The sequence below is a fragment of the Neophocaena asiaeorientalis genome, unplaced genomic scaffold (genome assembly GCF_003031525.2).
Source record: "Neophocaena asiaeorientalis asiaeorientalis breed wild unplaced genomic scaffold, Neophocaena_asiaeorientalis_V1.1 scaffold242, whole genome shotgun sequence".
Lineage (NCBI taxonomy): Eukaryota > Metazoa > Chordata > Mammalia > Artiodactyla > Phocoenidae > Neophocaena > Neophocaena asiaeorientalis.
In genome coordinates this window covers 5,924,617-5,944,157 of record NW_020172451.1, presented here as the reverse complement: position 1 = coordinate 5,944,157, position 19,541 = coordinate 5,924,617, and the positions used below count along the sequence as shown (strand labels likewise).

The 19,541-nt window shown below is 56.5% G+C and overlaps 1 protein-coding gene across 1 annotated transcript in view; it reads right to left on the bottom strand.

Annotated features, from left to right (window-relative positions):
* Positions 1–19,541, bottom strand: part of SCUBE1 (signal peptide, CUB domain and EGF like domain containing 1) — a 169,923-nt gene that overhangs the window by 14,283 nt on the left and 136,099 nt on the right. Inside the window, 7 exon segments of the mRNA XM_024737402.1 lie at positions 635–789; positions 1,576–1,692; positions 2,674–2,778; positions 3,129–3,248; positions 12,401–12,523; positions 14,031–14,147; positions 16,610–16,732. Of these exon segments, the coding sequence (XP_024593170.1) occupies positions 635–789; positions 1,576–1,692; positions 2,674–2,778; positions 3,129–3,248; positions 12,401–12,523; positions 14,031–14,147; positions 16,610–16,732 (860 nt within the window).

Genomic DNA, 19,541 nt, shown 5'->3' with positions numbered 1-19,541 from the left:
GACCCCCCCCCCCGCCGCTGCGAGCCGTCTCTCCGCCAGGCTGCCCTGCCAGGCGCTGCGCTGGGCCGCGCCTCTGCTCAGAGCCTTCCCGCAGCGGCCCCGGGCCGAGGCGCCCTTGCTGCGAATGTGTGCCAGCAGGAGACCGAGGCTCTGGGAGGTATGAGCCGCTCAAGGGCCCCGCAGCAGATCTGAGTAGAAGCCCGGCCTCTGCCACTGCAACACGTCCCCTGCCCAGGGCACAGCTCACCTCAGCTCTCATTTACAGCCCAGAGGGAACTGCTGGTGTGAAACACGAGCCAGCATCCCACAAGGCCCCTGCTGGAACCTGGCAAAGACAGGTCCTTGGTCCAACGGTCCAAGCCTGGGGAGGCTGCAGGCATGGGCCCTTCCAGGCCCCGGTGAGGGCGTGGAGCAGTGGGGAGAGGCCTGTGGCTGTCACTGCGGGCCCCAGCCCCACTCCTCTCACGGCCCCGGGCCTCCTCTTCCACCCTGGGCTGGGCAGCTGCTCTGCCAGGTGCCCCGCCTGCCTGGCTGGCCTCCACCTCCGGTAGCCGTGGCTTGGGTGGGAGCCTGGCTTCATGCCCAGCAGACCTCCCAGTCCTCTGTCCTCGCTGAGGTCCTTAGCACCTCCTGCGGGGACTCCTCACCCACCTGAGGCCTCTTCCATCTTTGTCTCAACCTCGAACTCTGCAGTGATGTGGGTCACCTCCTTGGATGGGGACTTTCGGCCACGGCGCCTCTTCTTGGAGGAGTCACACTTGAGGGTCACAAAGGTCACGTGGCAGTTTTCTGGACAAGGAAGGGGCCACTGTGGCAAAGGTGGCACGGGGCGGGGAGCACGGTCCTACCTCACCCTGCACACAGACTGCTGGTGGCCAGGGTCCCGCCCTGCCTCAGAGTTCATGTGCAGATGGGGAAACTGAGGCTGGAGAAGGCCAGGTCTCAGGAGGGGCCGGGGGGGCTGAGCCAGGCCCCGCACCCAGCCCTCCCGAGGCCATCGCACCACTGCACGTGAGGCGCTTCGCGCATCTTCCTTAGCAAAGCCGTGCGGCTCCAGCTCGGGGCCGCTCGGCCCAGGTTAGGCCTGCTGGGTGCCGAGCTTCGTCAGGTTTGAGGAGGAACCCTAAGGTGTTCGGGAATCTTCGTGGAAACAGAGCGGGCATGCTTTCCTCCTGGTCCGCTCCCCCAGGCTCTCCCCCAGGCTGGAACACCCTTCTGGGCCACCCTCATTCTAGAGAGAGCCGCTGAGTGAGCCCGGGGTTCCTCCCGTTTGGACACGACCATGCTGCGCGGAAAGCCCTTGCTCTGGGGGAGCTCATTTAACCCTGTGTGAGGCGGGCCGATGGACCCCAGGGATGCTTTTCCACTCAACTGCTGGCTTTCTTCCCCAGGGATACCACCACTGTCTATGGTCCACCAAGCGTGGCTCCTGGGGCTAAGGGACCACGGTGGTGAGGACGAAGAGAGGCCCCTACCCCTGGAAACCCAGTCCCGCTGGACCCTGGGCTCCCAGCCCCCAGGCCTGGGGACCTCCCCCCGCCCCCCGTGTGGGCGGTGCCAGGGCGGCCCACTCACCCAGCAGCAGCTGCCTCAGGGCCTCCTTTGCCGGCTCCCGGCTTCGGGGCCGGAGGTGGCACTTGGCATCTCGAATCTTGAACCGGGCCTTCTGCCTGATGAGGGTGGCAGGGGCACCTGGGGAAAGTCCAAATCCCCCCAGGTGGCGGCCTCTCCCTTGGGCAGGGAGGTGGTGGGGCCGGGGGCTGCGGAGGGAGTGCCTGAGCGTGAGGGGTCTGCCAGGGGGACAAACCCACTGGGAGCCGTGGGTGGGGACCTCTGCCGCCTTGTTTCTCTCCCTGAAAAAGGTGCAAGGGTGGACGGTGGGGTCATGCTCGCCCCAGGGGCCATCCAGCCAGCGGTCAGTGGAGGAGGAAGGGCAAGCCTCCTGCCTTCTCCCCCATCACCAGAGCTACTTTATGCGGCTGGTGCTTTCAGGAAAAGGGGCGGCACGGACGAGAGAGGGAAGCAAGGAAGGGAAGGGGATTTGCAATGATACAGATGCCAGAGCCGCTGATTCCTTCCAAGAGCAGAGCAGACCCTTGGACCAAAGAGTCCTATAGTCACAGAAGCTTAGGATTACATCCTGTACGTCTTAAGCATGTCATTTAATCCAGCATCTTGAACAGGAGAAGCTGTGAAGCACGACCTCCTACTGGCAGGGGAGCTGGCTGTGTCCCGAGGTGCATGGGAGTGTGCGTGCCTCCAGTATTCCTGGGGGGCGGTGGGGCGGGTGGGTGGTCTCCCAGGGGAGCGCCGACTCTGGGAGTTTTTAGAACCTTGTGGCCGAAGCAGATGTGACTCCCTTCACTGAAATGGAATCTGACATCCATAGACCCATAGCACTTTGGGGTCACTAAACCACTCTGGAACCGTGGCCCTGAGCCAGAAGGGCCCTTCCGTGGTCCACTGCCCTTGGGCTGGGACTCAGCTTACAGCCTGCTTGCTTCTGGGTCCTGGCCCTGCTCTTAGCTCCCTGGCACCCTGAGCCATACTGGGCAGGCCCCAAGCCAGGAGGCCTTCCCTGGGCCATGCCCCTCTGTCTCCCCCTGGCCTGGTGCTGGACGGAAAGTCAAGGGGTCCCGCAGGTGCGTGTGGTGTGGACAGGCCAGGGACTACCTGAGCAGCTGGGCCCGGTGCTGGAGCCGGTGCTGTTGCGTTTCTGTAGCATCTTGCCCTGGAGGCCCGGGACACCGCAGCTCAGGCTGTAGCTGTCGTCTGAGTCTGTAGAGAGGCCAGGGCTGAGGTGGGTCTGGGTGCCCCCCCTTCCAGCACCCATACATCCTGGGGGCCTCAGAGGGGTCACTGAATGCAATGAAGGTCAGGACTGACCCTCACGTCAGTCCGTTTCTGCTACACGACTACAGGCTAAGTGGCTGGGCCGCTGCACTTTTGAGAAGGACACTGCGGCCCCCACAGAACCGGACAGCTGCCCAGGGTCACTCAGTGACCAGGGCTGGGGGTCCTCATTCCTAGGTTGGGCTCCTCTCCTGGAGAACAGCAGGGAGCAGAGGCTGGATCCCAGGGAAGGGAGTCCCGCCCCCCATGTCGTCCCGGGGACAGCCTTGGGTTACCTGGCATGAAGAGTGTGTGGGCCAGGCAGGAGAGGGAGCAGCTTTCCACACCGCCCACCTTGCTGCAGGACAGCTGGGCCTGGGGTGAGGCCTTGGCCCGAGAAAGGCACTTGCCCGTCTCTGAGGAGAAGGAAGACACAAGAGGGGCTTGAGGGGCCAGGGGTGGCTTTCTGGAGCCGGCAGGGCCCCTGAGCATGGACCAACAGGAACTCCCACCACACGTCCGTCCCCTGGCCAGACCGTCTTGGTGGGAGGGGGCTGGGAGATGGCAGGGTCCACATCCGTTTGGACGTAGGGGGACGCTGGGCCCAGGGAACGGTTTGCTCCCTTCTCCCTCCAACACCAGTCCAGGCTCTCTGTGAGAAGGTCCACTCCCTGTGCCCCGATCCAAGGGCGGGGCTGAATCCTCCAGAGCAGGTGTCCCTGCCCATCGGGGGAAAGGAACGGCTGAAAATGGCCATGGGCTTCTTGGCAGTGACCAAGCACGGGAGGGTCACTGGGAAGCCCTCTCTGGGGCAGCCCCCAGACACATCCATTAGGTGTTTGACGACGTCCGGAACTGAGCTCTTCAGAGTTTCTCATGTGGAGTCGCCCCAGGGAACAGGCTGAAACAGGGGACTTACAGCTGGAATAACCAATTGCAGTAGGGGAACTGCCAGCCTGGACGATCTTAAACATGTGGCCGAACATTTTCAAGGAAGCGTCTAAAAGGACACAATCTAGAAATGAAAACAAACTCATGGCCCTCCAGATGAAACATCTGGCCCCCAAACAAACTCAAGACCAAAAGGCCTTTGTTCCCAAAGGATCAAGAAACTATGAACAAAAACACCTGCAGATAATACAAACCAAAAGGGCCGCTGAAGAACCCGTGTTCTCACTGGTTAAGAAACAGAAGGACAACCGTCCACAACCTTCCAAGGGAGACGTTAGCCCTCAGCAGTTCCCTGTACTTCCTCTGACTTCCTAGAGGGGATTGTCAGCAACTACAGATGGACAGCACAGCTTTCTTGTGCGCGCCCGGCCGTGCACGTGCCCGCACGTCCTTGTGGGGACGTGGGGTATGCAGAGCACTGATGCGTCTTTCCTGGAGCCATTTCTCAGGGTTTTGTTCACAGCGAGCACCTTCTAGGGATGAGGTAACATCTCCCTCCAGGCAAGAGCAGCCTGGCTTCCGTTCACTACAAAAGCGAGGGGTGAGTTTCCCAAGCTGGGCGTCCTTCAGCCGGGATGCAAATTTCCTGTCTGCGCATCCTCCTGGGTGGACGGGACCTGGGGGGCTGCTGGCTGTGCTGTGAGTTATGAAGCTCTTGGACTCTGACCCGGGGGTCCCACGAGTCCTGCTGGCGCCCACGGAACAGGGGCAAGCTAGCTTACTCAGCTCACATGCAGATGAGATCTGACTCTCCGCTGTGTAAACCATCCATCTCACCACCTTCGGACATCGAAGCCCTCAGAGAAAAGTGTAAAGTCGCCTAAAAAGCAAGAGGGAAGGCAGATCGACTGGCAGTAAGGAAAAAAAGGGGAAAAAAGTACATTTGCCTTATGGTAAGTATATCTGGTTGTGAGAGAATATGCAAGAAGATGAGAAGAAGCAAATTTGAAAAGGGTCAGGGATCTGTAAAAGGCTTGAGGGGGCATGAACTTGATTTGCTTTGGTTTATTAAAACCACTCAAGTAAAAACCATAATTCAAAAGGAGTCATGTACCACAATGTTCATTGCAGCTCTATTTACAACAGCCAGGACACGGAAGCAACCTAAGCGTCCATCGACAGATGAATGGATAAAGAAGATGTGGCACATATATACAATGGAATATTACTCAGCCAAATTACTCAGCCAAATAACGAAATTGAGTTATTTGTAGTGAGGTGGATGGACCTAGAGTCTGTCATCCAGAGTGAAGTAAGTCAGAAAGAGAAAAACAAATACCATATGCTAACACATATATATGGAATCTAAAAAAAAAAACGGTTCTGAAGAACCTAGGGGCAGGACGGGAATAAAGACGCAGACTTACTAGAGAATGGACTTGAGGACACGGGGAGGGGGAAGGGTAAGCTGGGACAAAGTGAGAGAGTGGCATGGACATACATACACTACCAAATGTAAAATAGATAGCTAGTGGGAAGCAGCCGCATAGCACAGGGAGATCAGCTCGGTGCTTTGCGACCACCTAGAGGGGTGGGATAGGGAGGGTGGGAGGGAGATGCAAGAGGGAGGAGATATGGGGATATATGTATATGTATAGCTGATTCACTTTGCTATAAAGCAGAAACTAACACACCATTGTAAACTAATTATACTCCAATAAAGATGTTCAAAAAAAAAAAAGAAAGAAAAAAACCCCACTCAGGTAGTGGGACTTTCTAACAACCCTCAGTTCTTTCCCGAGTTCCAGGCTGTAACTGCTCCTTTGGGGTCATTATCAGAAAACAAGCCTCCCTTCTCTAGGTCAAAGGCACTGCATGTATTGTGGGGAGGGATCTCCTCTGCAAATGGAAGTGCCAGCTAAAATACACCTACGGGGTTATTGTTAGAAGTCTCAGAAAATTCTCCTACACGTGATTCAGATTACAGCCGATGGGAACCTTAATATACCTCTATTATGTATGATCAAAAAACTGAATCCCTGGGGCAAAGTTTCCACGACATCAGCAGAATGATTGGAGGAGAGCCCAGGAAGAGTCCAGACTGAATCTTCCCTGATTGCCAGAAATCATTTTTTTTTTGGTATCAACATGCAAAGGTTAGGCCAGGTTCTCAGGGGACAAACTCAACAACTCGGGGAGCATCCGTGACCAAGGCTTGTCCTTCCTGCCTCAGAGCAATCACAGCCTTGGATAAAGTAGTTGAAACGTCTTCAGATCTTGTACCAGAACCACGTTTCAATCTGCGGGTACCACATGCAGTACGATCCCTCCTGTGACCTGAAAACACCCAGTACTTTTTCTGCTTGTCAGTGAACTAATCATGGTGTCTGGCTCCTTTCTCTTTCTCATACTACCATTGAGCAACTCTCCTACCCCTTCCTCTTGTTTTTTTTTTTGGCCGCACCACGTGGCTTTTGGGGTCTTAGTTCACGGACCAGGGATTGAACCCGGGCCACAGTCATGAAAGTGTCGAGTCCTAACCATTGGACCGCCAGGGAATTCCCTCTCCTACCCCTTCCTGAAGGAGAGACTCGTCTCTGTGTGTCTGTACTTCAGAAGTGTTCATATCCAGAACAGATCTTTTGGATGCTCTACACCAAATCCCAACTTAATATTGTTTTGTTGATGGGACTTATCTTAAAAAATGAAGAGATCCTAAAATCCATATGGAAATTCAAGGGAAGTTCGAGAATAGCTAGATCAATCTTGAAATATGAAAAACAAAGTAGGAGGACTCACATTTTATGATTTAAAAACACTATAAAGCTACAGTGGTGTATAGGTATGAGGACAAACAAATAGATCAACGGGACAGAACTGAGAGTCCAGAGACAAATCCATACATTTACGGCCAACTGATTTCAAGAGGACGTGAAGATAATTCTATGGGGAAAAAGAATGGATTTTCTTCAACAAATGATGCTGTGACATTTGAAGAACCACATGCAAAAGAATGAAGTTGGACCCCTGTGTCACACATATGAAATTAATTCAAAATGGATCAAAGACCTAAATGTAAGAGCTAAAAATATAAAGCTCTTAGAAGAAAACAGGTGTTATCTTTGGGAACTTAGATTAGGCAATGAACAGTTTCTTAGAAGTGACATAAAAAACACAGGCAATCAAAGGAAAAAAGAGATAAACTGAACTTTACGAAAATTAAAAACTTTCGTGATTCAAAAGACATCATCAAGAAAGTGAAAAGACAACTCACAGGATGAGAAGACAATCTTTGCAAATCTTATATCTAATAAGGGACTTGTATCTAAAACATATAAAGAATTCTTACACCTGAATAATAAAGACAAAGAACCCAATCAAAAAATGGGCAAAGGATCTGAATAGACATTTCTCCAAAGAAGATATACAAATGGACAATAAATACATGAAAAGATACTCAACATTATTAGCCATCAGGGAATTACAAATACAAACCACAACGAGATACCATTTTACACCCAGTAAGGTGACTAGAAGCAAAAAGTCAGCTAATAACAAGTGCTGGTGATGATGTGGAGAAGCTGGAGCCCTCACACACTCTGCTGGAGGGAATGGGAAATCCTGCAGCCACTTTGGAAAACAGTCTGGCAGTTCCTCGAAATTTAAACACAGGGTTACCATATGACCCAGCGGTTCCACCCCTAGGTATATACCCAAGAAAATTGTAAACATACGTTCATACAGAATTTGTCCATGAATATTCATAACAGCATTATTCATAATAGCCAAAAACTGGCAACTACCCAAATGTCCGTCGACGGATGAGTGGATAAACAAAATGCAGTATAACCATACAGTGGAATGTAAAGAGGAGTGAAGCAATGACACACGCTACAACGTGGGTGAACCTTGAAAACATTACGCTAAATGAAACGTCAGTCACAGAAGGCCACACGTTGCATTCCACTTACATGAAATGTCCGGAGTAGGCGAATTCATAAAAGGCAAAAGTCGATTATGGCTGCCTAGGACTGGGGGTCTTGAGGGAAAATGGGGAGTGCCTGCACGGGGTTTCTTTGGGGAGTAATGAAAATGCTCTAAAGTGGATTGTGATTGCGTGACTCTGTGATTATACTAAAACACACTGAATTGTCCACTAAATGGGTGAATTTTGTGGCACGTGATTATATCTCAAAAAAGCTGTTAATAAGAGCAAAAAACAAAAAGAAGAGAGACAGGAGGCTTCCCCGGTGGCGCAGGGGTTTAGAATCCGCCTGCCAACGCGGGGGACACGGGTTCCAGCCCTGGTCCGGGAAGATCCCACATGCCGTGGAGCAACTAAGCCCATGTGCCACAACTACTGAGCCTGCGCTCTAGAGCCTGCGAGCCGCAACTACTGAAGCCGGTGTGCCTAGAGCCCGTGCTCCGCACCGCAACGAAGAGTGGCCCCCGCTCGCCGCAACTAGAGAGAAACCACACACAGCAACGAAGACCCAACGCAGCCAAAAAAAAAAAAAAAAAAAAAAATACTTTAAAAAAAAAAAAAAAAAGGAAGAGAGATAGTACCAGGCTGGACAGGCAAGAATCCTCCAGGCCGGAATCAAGCCCGGAGGGGCTCCAGGTGGCTCTAGGGCCGCACCTGTGGCTCTCTCTAGCATGTTAAATTGCTAAACGTAAAAGGTAAATATGTACACGAGCGGAAGCAGTCAACCTTAGAATGCTTTGAAAACAGAGAGGTTTCCTGCCCGTAACGGGAGCACAAAGGCCTGCAGCAGAAGAGGTGGAAGTCGGTGGCAGTGTTTCCGGATCACCACGTGAAACAGGCTGTTCTGGCCGAAGTCCCGGGGCAAGGACAGAGGAGCCCAAGGGTCCCATCACACACACACACTGTTTGGCTTCCTATTCTGTAAAGAAGCAGGGGGAGCAAGTTGTAAGAGGCACGAGGACGATGCCTGGTGAAGCCAGAGCGGCCTCCTGGGACCACCAGACCAGCTCACTCAGACGTTTGCTAACATCTTTCCTAAGGCAACCCATCCTTGCAGGGACAAACTGGTGGTGACATTAGACAACGTTGGTGAGAAGCTTTTCCAGGGTGGCAGAGGAAATGGCCAGTTCGTGGTGTGGCTGTGACCTTCAGAATCCTGGGTAAAGCGTCAAGATGGGACATGCACCGGAACCAAGCCCTAAGGGACACTTTGAGCGCGTCCAGATGGATTGCATGGGTTATAATCACGCTCTAGTAATAGTATGTTTACTTTCTGGATGAACTGAAGCAGTCTCTTGTTGAAAACAATAACAGCACTCATAGGAGCTAAAATATTATTAGATTTTGTGCTCCTTATTTGGGATATTCCAACTTATTTACTTAGTAACATACAGACACATTTTACTGGGAGAGTTATTCATGAATTACTCAGAAATATCACAGTCTTTATTACCCCTAATTTTTCTTAAGAAACAAAAATGAATTTTTCAGAACTTACTGTAAAGTCACCACTTACAGATTTTTTTTTAATAAATTTATTTAATTTATTTATTTATTTTAGGCTGTGTTGGGTCCTCATTGCTGTGCACGGGCTTTCTCTGGTTGTGGCGCGGAGGGGGGGGCTACTGTTCGTTGCGGTGCGCGGGCTTCTCATTGCAGTGGCTTCTCTTGTTGCGGAGCATGGGCTCTAGGCACGCGGGCTTCAGTAGTTGTGGCATGTGGGCTCAGTAGTTGTGGCTCACGGGCTTAGTTGCTCCGCGGCATGTGGGATCTTCCCGGACCAGGGCTCGAACCCGTGTCCCCTGCATTGGCAGGCGGATTCTTAATCACTGAGCCACCAGGGAAGCCCTAGAGGTCTTAAACTGAGGTTTTTCAGAGAACCCCCAAAAGCAGACAGTTCACAGAAATTGACTGTTACCCGAGATTCTCAGAACCGGCTGACGGCTACACAGAATACAGAGCTTGTGCCTAAGACCACTGGAATAAATTCTCCTAGATGTCTGTAACCACTGATTTCCACATGCTCTTTTGCAAACCTTTGCTCTTCATTCTTTGGATCACATTTTCCCACCTTATGCATTTAAGGCTGTATACTTCTGCTTTACCCTATCATGTTTCCCTTACAAATAACTCACCTAGATCTAGGCCTTACTAGTAATAGCCACCATCCTAGATTCTTTTTTTTCTTTTTAAAATAAATTTATTTATTTACTTTTTGGCTGCGTTGGGTCGTTGTTGCTGCACGCAGGCTTTCTCTAGTTGCGGCGAGTGGGGGCTACTCTTTGTTGCGGAGCGCGGGCTTCTCATTGCGGTGGCTTCTCTTGCTGCGGAGCACGGGCTCTAGGCACGTGGGCTTCAATACTTGTGGCACTCGGGCTTCAGTAGTTGTGGCACGCAGGCTCAGCAGTTGTGGCTCGCGGGCTCTAGAGCGCAGGTTCAGTAGTTGTGGTGCACAGGTTTAGTTGCCCCGGCATGTGGGATCTTCCCGGACCAGGGCTCGAACCCATGTCCCCTGCATTGGCAGGTGGATTCTTAACCACTGCGCCACTAGGGAAGCCCCTACCATCCTGATTCTTTAAATCAGTTCTCCCAAGCTATCGCTAGGAAAGCCAACATTTAGAGATGTTATAAAGTATGTTACATGGACGTAATTATGATCGTCTTTGTAGGCGATACATAAAAAAGGAAAATGCCCTCCCATCAGGAGAGACCAGTTCAGCTGCCTTGCAATGTATCTGACTGTTTGTCACAATACCACCCACAGACAATACATCTACAGCTCCACTGAGGTTGACCCCGTGTCTCACATGGACATCTGATTCATGGGTGCCACCCCAGGACCTCAGCTAACTGCCCTGTGGGTCTCTGAGACTGTAACAAGTGAACGACTCCCCAGTACCCTCAGTGAACGATGCCTCCTTGCAAAGCATCTAACGGTAGAACACCTTCTGAGGGACATAATAATACCTGGTGACGCAGACGGTGGAGGCTCTTGGCCCCAACCAGAGGGACTGGACAGCTTTAGTGGTCATCCAAAATGTGTCCCTCACTTAGGGGGATACAGCGAATAATACAGCGTAGGGCATGGCGTGGGGGGCAGGACAAAGCACTCTGACTGCCTAGTGCAAGTCGTTATAGATAATAGTATGACCTTGGATCTTCTGGGCAACCAGGGGAGCTTGTGGCCCTGCCGGCGCTTCATTCTGAACCTGGATTCACAGTACAGGTGAGGTGGAACAGTCTACTTCAAGGCTACATGAGAGAGCAACCTGCATACCGTGGACTTAGGGAGCGGGTGGGACCGGTTTTCCTGGTCAGCCCTGGGAGCCCTTCAATCATGGTTCTAGAGGGCCTTGCTTCCAGCACCTTCTGGTAATACCTGCAGTCACACTTGTCTGCCTCATCCTTCCACATCTACTGTCTACAATATCAACTGCTTTCGCGTAGAGTCCCAGCAAATGGCTCAGAGACAAAAACGGGATAAAACCTCCCCGACTGACTGTGACCTGACGATCTGACCTCCACCGATGACTCTTCATAGAGGCTGGTTTGGTGGCAGTGGTGAAGATCTGGACAAGCCCTGGTGGCCTCTCCTGCAGCTCTGACTGAGGAGGGACGACCAAAAAGGGGACTGAGAATTAACAAACAAACAAAGAAACATGTCCTCACATCCCTAGAGAAAGCCTGTACCTGATAGCTCTGGTCAGCAGTAAATACCAGACCTCACATGACCTAATAATCGGTGGACACACCTCGGAAAGCCAACTGAAGGGTGTGGGCGTGGAAAGTCAGCCAGCTCTGCGCCAGCTCACTCAGCGGTCAGGCTTCTGAGGCTGGTGTGAGCCCGGTCTCCCTCAGCGCCCCGCAAAGAGACTGACCTCACCTGCCTTTAGCCAGCACAACTCCGCAGGAGCTCTTCCCCCAAACTCCAGGCAGAACCAGCGGTTTGCTTTGCTCAACCAGACTGCCGGAGCAGCAGAGCAATTCTTACTTAAGTAAGCAAATTCAGCTGTCTGAATGTCTCGGGTTACTAAGTGACGGTCTCCATTCTCTGATACTTTCATTCATTCATTCAACAAATCCTTCACTGAGTGTCTGTGGCTGCCGGGCCTGTTCTAGGTGCCGGGGATACAGCAGTGTTTATGGAACCAGTGAATGTGGACTGTCCAGCACTCAGCCGAGAGGTGCCCCAAGGCCCCAGAGCTCAGCAGCGGAGGGCGCATGAGCCCTGAGCTCTCTAGGAGGCCCGCCCCTTGCCAGGCCAGTGGCGGGTGTACAAAGACCCAGGCGCTCCCCGGTCCAGGCTCTGCTGCTGCTGCACCCCGTGTAACCACCCCTCCCCTCCCACCAGCCTCCTTGGCAGGACAAGGGGAGCTGGGGCTACTGAGGCCTCCACGCTCTGCTGCTTCTAAGTGTCAGCTCCTCCTGAGTCCACAGCTCTGGCTGCACACGCTGACCCCCAGGTCTCCACCTCCGTGCTCCCCGTGCCCCCGCCCCAAGCCGTTTCTGCGCCTCCAAGCGTGCTCTCCCCGCTGCATCCCCTCCTCTTCTGTCAGCCCTCATTCCCGTCAGCCGTATCCCACCAGCAGAGAGCACCTGCCCAGGAGCCCCAGCCATCTAGGCACCAGCGGAGGAGCTGGCACCCAGGCCCTTCTCAGGGGTGCTCGCGATGTCTCGCCCCAGGGCACTCACCCACGCAGTCCTTCCGGTTCCAGTCGAGGCGCCTCCCTGGGGGGCAGACGCATTCGTAGCTGCCCTTGGTGTTGACACAGCCCTGGTCGCAGCTCCCGTTGTTCATGCTGCACTCGTCCACATCTGGAAGCACAGGTAGGCGTAAGGGCAGGAGGGGGGGCTGGACGGTCCAGCCGAGGCCACACCCTTGGGGCTGGCAGGGCAGGATCCACCCAGGACAGGAGAGCCGAGAATCCCCTGACCCTGACCCCAGCCTGATACCGTCACTGGATGCACACATGTGGTTGCACACGACACACACACGAGCTTGCACACACACAGGGTTCCCGCAGACACCAACACACATTCCCCCCCCTCCAGGAACCTCAGTGGTTTGCTGAACTTGGGCAGCTGAGCCCAGACTTGGGGGAGGGCAGAGAAACGGCACAAAATAAAGTTGCAGTCAGGTCTTGTGGGGCCGGAATGACCAGCACCGGCCCCGGGGTCCTGAGGCCGTATCTCACTGTGGGACTTCGGATGTGCCCTTCCCAGCCAGTTTCCCTCCTGCACAACAGGCACCTGGGCGCAGGAAGTCTCCCCTGAGGCCCCGCCTTCTTTTCGGCCAAAGACCTGCGTGCAGAAGCTGGTGTCCAGGTTTTTGGGAGTCCCTCCAGAAGAATCTGCAGCTCACCCCACGAGCCACGCTCCTAGCACCAGCTGTGCCTGAGCCCACCTAAACTTCACAGCTGCCCAGCAGAGAAATCGTGGCTACCACCAGGTCAAAGGAAAGGGAGAGACACCAGGGACCTCAGGGCCATTCTTGACACCCCCGCCAGCTTCACCCCCCAAGCCTGTACATCCCCATGTCCCATCATCCGTGGCACCTAAAGGCATCTAGAACCTTCCCTCTCTCCGCATCCCTCCCCACCCTGACCAGGCTCCAGTAGCTCTCACTCCCATGCCTGGAGCCGTGTCCCCACTGGTGCCCTGGGTTCCACCCTCCTAAAAACGTGGCAGCTGGAGGGATCTCGTTACGTGAACTTGAGCCCGTCACATCCCTGCATAAACCCTCCAATGGCTTCTCATTGCACTGGGAATAAAGCCACAAGTCCCCTGGGGCTCACGAAGCCCTGTGTCCCCTCTGTCTGTACCTCCCACCGTGTGCCCCTTCCCTCACGGGACTCTAGCCCCACTGGCTATCTCTCAGTCCCTCTGTGCTCCCTCTGCCTCAGTGCTTTTGCACACGCTGACCCCTCTGGCATGCTTCCCCCACCGTGACCCAAACACTCCTCTTTTAGGATCCCCCCATTGTCCCCACCCTCTGCCCTTCTCTGTTGTTACCCCCTCCACTGGAATGAACTGTTGGTGGGATCCTCTGTGCAGCCATCCTCCCTTCCGGACTGGGGTTCCCCAGAAACTGCTGTTTCCAGGCCCGTGTCCACAGCCTGGCTGAGGCCTGGCACCCAGTGGATGCTTGCTGCCCATCCCCCCACCCTCCTGCCTTACCCTTGGCTGAGCCCCTCTGCCCACCAGTCCCTCCCAGGCCCATCAGAGTCAAGGTCAAGGTCGGGGTGTGGGGTGCAGTGCAGGTGGCCGTGCGGCCGGGCGCGTGCCTCTGGGGGGAGGTGGCCCTGGCGGGCGAGCTGCAGACCTCCGCAGTGGGTTGTCCCATAGAGCGTGTAGCCGCGGTGGCACAGGCACTGGAAACTGCCCGGGGAGTTGACGCAGATGTGGTCACAGGTCCGCTCGAAGGAGCACTCGTCGATGTCTGTGTGGTCACAGGGAGACAAAATTTGGGAGGAGGTTCAGGGTGCGGTGGATGGCACGGCCTGCCCCTCGCTCAGTCACTCAACAGACCTCTGTGCCCGACAGCCCTGGGGCCCCAGGCTCAGCGCACAGCCGACGCACAGCAAACGTCAGACTTCGTGTCGCTGCCCAATTTTCCATTCCGTCTCCATTAGCCTCATGTGTCTGGGTGAGAAGCTGCCTCACGTCTTTTCTGGAGGTGGGCAGGGCAGAAATGTTTTGAGTAGAAGGGATTATTACGAATCCCTGCCATTTTGATATCTCCCATTCCAGTGTGATTAGGGTAGGTATTTAATCCACACCTGCAGGAAACTAACGGGCTTGCCTGAGGAAGGGGCTGAACTGGGACCTGAAAACAGACCACTTGAATGCCGACCAAAGTGTGTTCCCCCATCACCCCAAGATGTCTCTGGAGAAAATGGGGAAAACAGCACAGACAGAAAGGGGGATGGGGGTAGGGATGATGCTACCCATGAGGAATAACAAAGTAGCCTTGATAGTATGTGACATTTGATTCCGACCACCCTGGCAGCCAGGGTAAAAAGGGAACGAGGGAGGGCCACAGCGTGCTTGTTGCTGGAAAGGAGGAAATGAACTACGTGTTTGCAGGAGACAAATCTATCCTGGCCGTGAGTTCTGAGCAGGGTGGCCCCCATGGGACAGTTGATGGGGGTCCCGAGGGCAAGGCAGACACTGACCTGCCTCTCCATGGGCACTGCAGCTGGAATTTATTCTTTGAATACATTTGCTCACGTGACTACAGACGGACTCATAACATATAAGTTAGTAATAACGCTAGCACGAGGAAGGAATCACTGTGGATGCTCAAAGGAAGATGTAATTCCTCCTGGGGGTGGATCTGGGAAGGTCCCTTGGTGCTGTGGCACCTGGGCTGGACCCTGAAGGACGGGGCCAGCCTGGAATGAAGGAATGAGAGTGGGGGAAGGGCACCCTGGGCAGAGGCTGGGAGGTGACAGCACTGGATCCTCAGGGATTGTGCGGAGCTCAGGGGGGCTGGGGAGGTGTCTGGGGTCCCCATCCCAGGGGCCCTGAGTGCCTGCTGGAGCTGGGGACCCAGGGGCTGTGCTGGAGCAGGGGTGGGCCGGAGTCCCAGGGCCTTGCAGAGCTGAGTCAGGAAGAGGGGGGAGGAGACTCAGCCAGAGCCCGGAGCAGTCCCGCCATCGCCTCCTCCGTGGCCGCCGCTGCCCGCCCCTCTCCCAGGGCAGCTGGGGATGCAAAGCCAAGGGCCCTCCCTCAGCCCTCCACAGAATGCGGCAAGGCAGACGGAGAGACAAAGTCAAAGTGCAGAGGAGCCTTGATTGGAACCTGGACAGGTGCTGTGCTCCCAGCGGGCCCCTGTGCCCTGAGAGGAAGACAGGGCCAGGTCGCCCGAGCAGCCAGGCGGAGGCCGAGCCCAGGGAGGGGGAGCGACGGGCTCAGGTCACGTGCTGAGCCCCAGGACAGGCTGGCCCTGGACCCTCCCTCACCAGCCTCTGCTCTCGCCTTCCTCGGGGCCCCGGGGCCTCGTGCGGCCCCAGGCCGGCCTCCGAGCACCGCTATGAGGCAGATGCTACAGCCGCAAGCCAGATGCGGCCGGTGCAGCCTGTGGCTCCTGGGACCTCGTGGAGACGAGACGACGGGAGGCAACAGGGTAACAGCGATGGAGCTGAGCCGGCCCCCCACCCCCCGGCCCCACCCTCTGCGCGTATCCCCGAAGCCGGCTCCTTCTCAATGGCCTCATCTAGCTCCACGGGGCTCCTTCTGGTTCCTCACACCCCCTCAGCCCAACAGCGCCACGTCCTGGCTGGGTTTGCCTCCCTGGCTCCTCCTGGAAGATGCCTATTCATCCTTCAAGCACTTCCCCAGTGTCCCCTCCCCCAAAGCCTTCCCTGACCCGTCTCTCCACTGCCCATCCTCTGGGCTCTCACTGCATCCAGGATGTCTGTGGGACTTGTCCCGGGCTATGATGCTTGGCTTCTGCCCAGGTCTCTCTTCCCATTACCCCTGCTCCTGGCAGGTGCCCAGGGACCCTGAGGAAGGGCTGCTGGAGCATGCCTGCCACGTGCTACAGCTTTCACCAGGTGGCAGCATCCACCCGGCCTCTGAAGCCACTGCCGGTGGCCTGGGAGGCCCCCCTCTGGAGGGTGGAGCCGGCGCCACCTGGGACACGGGCCGACCCCTCCCTGGGCCTCAGGTCCCCTCTATGTCAGGGAGAGGTGGGGCTGGATGGCTTCTCAGGGCCCCTAGAATCATAAAGGACGGGAAGACAGGAGGGCAAGCGCACAGGCTAGGGACACAAAAACTACCCCTGGCCCCTCAGGCCCGGCCCGGCCGGCGGACAAGCCCACCCCAGGCTCGCCTACCCTGCTGGGAGCCTGTGTGGCCTGAGAGGGGCGGGACCCCACGAGGACCAGGGCGGCTCACCTTGGCACGTCCGCTCGTCCGTCAGCAGCTTGTACCCCTTCCGGCAGCCACACTCGAAGCTGCCCACGGTGTTGCGGCAGAAGTGGTCGCAGCCTCCATTGTTGACCAGGCACTCGTTGATGTCTGCGGAGCCGGGCGGCAGGACGAGGCGAAGAGAGTGGGCTGGGCTGCGCTGCCCGGGCCGCCTCGGTCCCCCGGCCGAGCCCAGGAAGGGGGGCTGGCTCACAGCCGTGGGGGTGGGAGGACGGGAGACACCGCTGCCCCCAGGACTTGGCGAGCCTGGCGTTCGTGCACCGAAGGGAGGGGAACTGGTGTCTGCGGTGCCGGGCCAAACAACAGGGACCGGGACGCTCCCATGCCCTTTCATCCCCGGGGAAGTGCCAGGGAGGCGGGCAGGTGCCAGGGAAGCAGGGGGCTGCTTCCCGGAGGCTGTGACTCTGGGCTGGGCGAGCTACTGGACCCCTGGGGCCTCGGCTCCCTGTCTGTTAAAATAAGGATCAGAGGCGCCCCTACTTGGAAGGACATCACGAGGATGAAGTGCAATAACATCCCTAAGGCGCCGGTGCTCAGCCAGGGCCCAAACAACTCTTTACAAAGTAGGTTTATTGCTCCTGCTTTACTGACGGGGAGACCGAGGCCGGGAAGGTAACTGGCTCCAGGCGCCGTGGCTGGTGGCTGGAACGGGCGCTCCTGGGCCGCCTCCCTTCCCAGCCTGGTTCCTGCCGCTCCCCCCTCCCCATGCCTGCAGGTGAGTTTGAGCTGTTTCTTCACTGGGCATGTCACGAGTTGCAGCTGCACCCTGAAGGCCCCCCAGCGTGACGCCCCCAAGCATCCCTGCCGGTGGGCCTCGGCTTGCACACCTCTAGTGATGGGAGCTTCTTCCCTCGCGAGCTCCCCCCAACCCCCATGAGCTCCCTCCCACCCTCCTTGCCCTGCTCCCCTGGGCTTGTTCCCTGGGCTCCCGGTCCATCTGGCAGACTGAGCTGTCAGAGACCCTGTCCCTGAGGTACCTTTTCTCACTCTGAAGTTCCTCTTGGGCTCCGGCTCCCGGGCCCCCCATGCTGGTCACCCCCCGCCGGCCCCCCAGACCTAGCCAAGCAATTGGAAACAGAAGTAGGAGATGACGTCCAGGAAGGTGTCCCCACCCTGACTGGAGGAGGGCACAAAAGGAAGCGGTGAAAGAGGCATCCCCCCACCCCCGGCGGAGAGTGGACTTTCTGTGCTGGTCACTGGCCACATCTTAACAGAGCTGCTGACTCAGACTCCAGCACCCGCTGAGCCTGGCCTGAGTGTGAGGCCCGGACACCCCTGTCCCGTGTAACTGGCACCGCCAGTTGTCAAGGTCAACCTGTCCCCATTTCCCCGAGCCCCGCGGAGGAGACTTGGTCCTATTCCAAAGACTCCGGTCTCAGGCGCGGCTTCTCACCACGCTGCTCCCAGCTCTTTTCCTCAGATCGAACAGGCTGGACTTGACACCTGCTGAAAAGTCCTATGGCAGCACCCCCACAGAATGCTCTTCACCCCAGAACAAACCCCCAAACGTCAGGAGAACGGCGGGGGCGTTAAAGAGAGCAGGGCTGAGACCCCTGGGTGGGCAACCCTCGGAGCCTTTGCGAGGGGAACGGGCACAGCGAGTCGGGCAGGGGCAGACCCAGAGCTGCTTTCCTGTGGAGGCCCGGGTGGGGCTGGGCTCTGGGGAACACAGGACACTCAGGGGGTGTGCCCGCCACCTCCTTGCCCTCGGCCAGCCTCCCCGAGGTACCTCTGCCCCAAGGACCCATTCTGTTTGCGTATGCTGGTGATTTTGGTGCCAGGAAGATGGGAAGGGCGGGGAATCTGAGGCGGGGAGGCCGCTAGGGTGTGTGTGACCCTGGCTCCGCCTCTCACGGGCTGGGCCTACACCTCTCTGCACACAGGAGGTACTCTACGTGTGCACCAAAATGATGGCTAAAAACAGAGACCGCTCAGCACTGCGAACTCTGCGTGCGCCCCGAAGCCGGTGTTTCAGGAACAAAGCGGCCTCAGGATGAGCCCACGCCCCAGAGGAAGTAGTAGGACCCTCTGGGGGTCACGGCACCTGCTGGGCGGGCGTCACCTCGTGCTGGCGGCCAGGCCAAGCACTTTCTGGCAAGGTCTCGTGTGATGGTCAAAACAACCCGAGGCCAGATCTCCCACTTTCTAGGGGAGGTCACAGCTCCACGCAGGAGGCCGACTTGAGCCCAGCCCCAGGTGTCTCCAAAGACGGCCCCGCCAGTGCAGCACGCTGGCCCTGCGGCCTTCAGAGGAAGCAGACCTCAAGTGCAGAGAGGGCCTGTCCAGGACAGAGGCTGGGGCTCTCCGTCGCCCCCTCCCCTGGGGGTTACAGGAAGATAGGGGAGATTCTGGCTAAAAGCCTCTGACAGGAGAACGGAGGGCCCTCGCAGCTCCGTGACCCTGGGCAGGGCAAGGCACCTCTCTGAGCCTCAGGTTCCCCATCTGCAAACTGGGCCGCTAGCAGGTGCCTCTCCAGCATCATTCACTACGACTGAATGCGCAGATGGGGCTCGCCTCCTTGGGAATGCCTCAGGCCTTCTGGAGCCCCCTAATCCCATCCCCTACCCCATCTGGGCCTGGCGGCTCAGGGGCTGTCATAGCAGCTAGACAGGAGGTGCGAGGCGCTGTTCGCTTGAGGCCCAGGCTGGTGTAGCGGGCTGCCTGGGGGTCAGAGTGGGGGAGGCCCCGTCCCAGGCTCTAGCCTCAGCTGTGGTGAGGGGGCAGGGGGCTCGCACGGCCCCTTGGCCTTCATTCTGATGAGCCTCTGCCCCCTTTCCACCTCCCACCCCTTCAAGACCTCCCTCCTTCTCTACTGTGCTCCCACCGGGCCCCACCAGCGGCCAGCAGTCCCCTACCTGGTTACAGAGGCTCACGGTCTCCCCTCCGCAGCCTGGCCCAG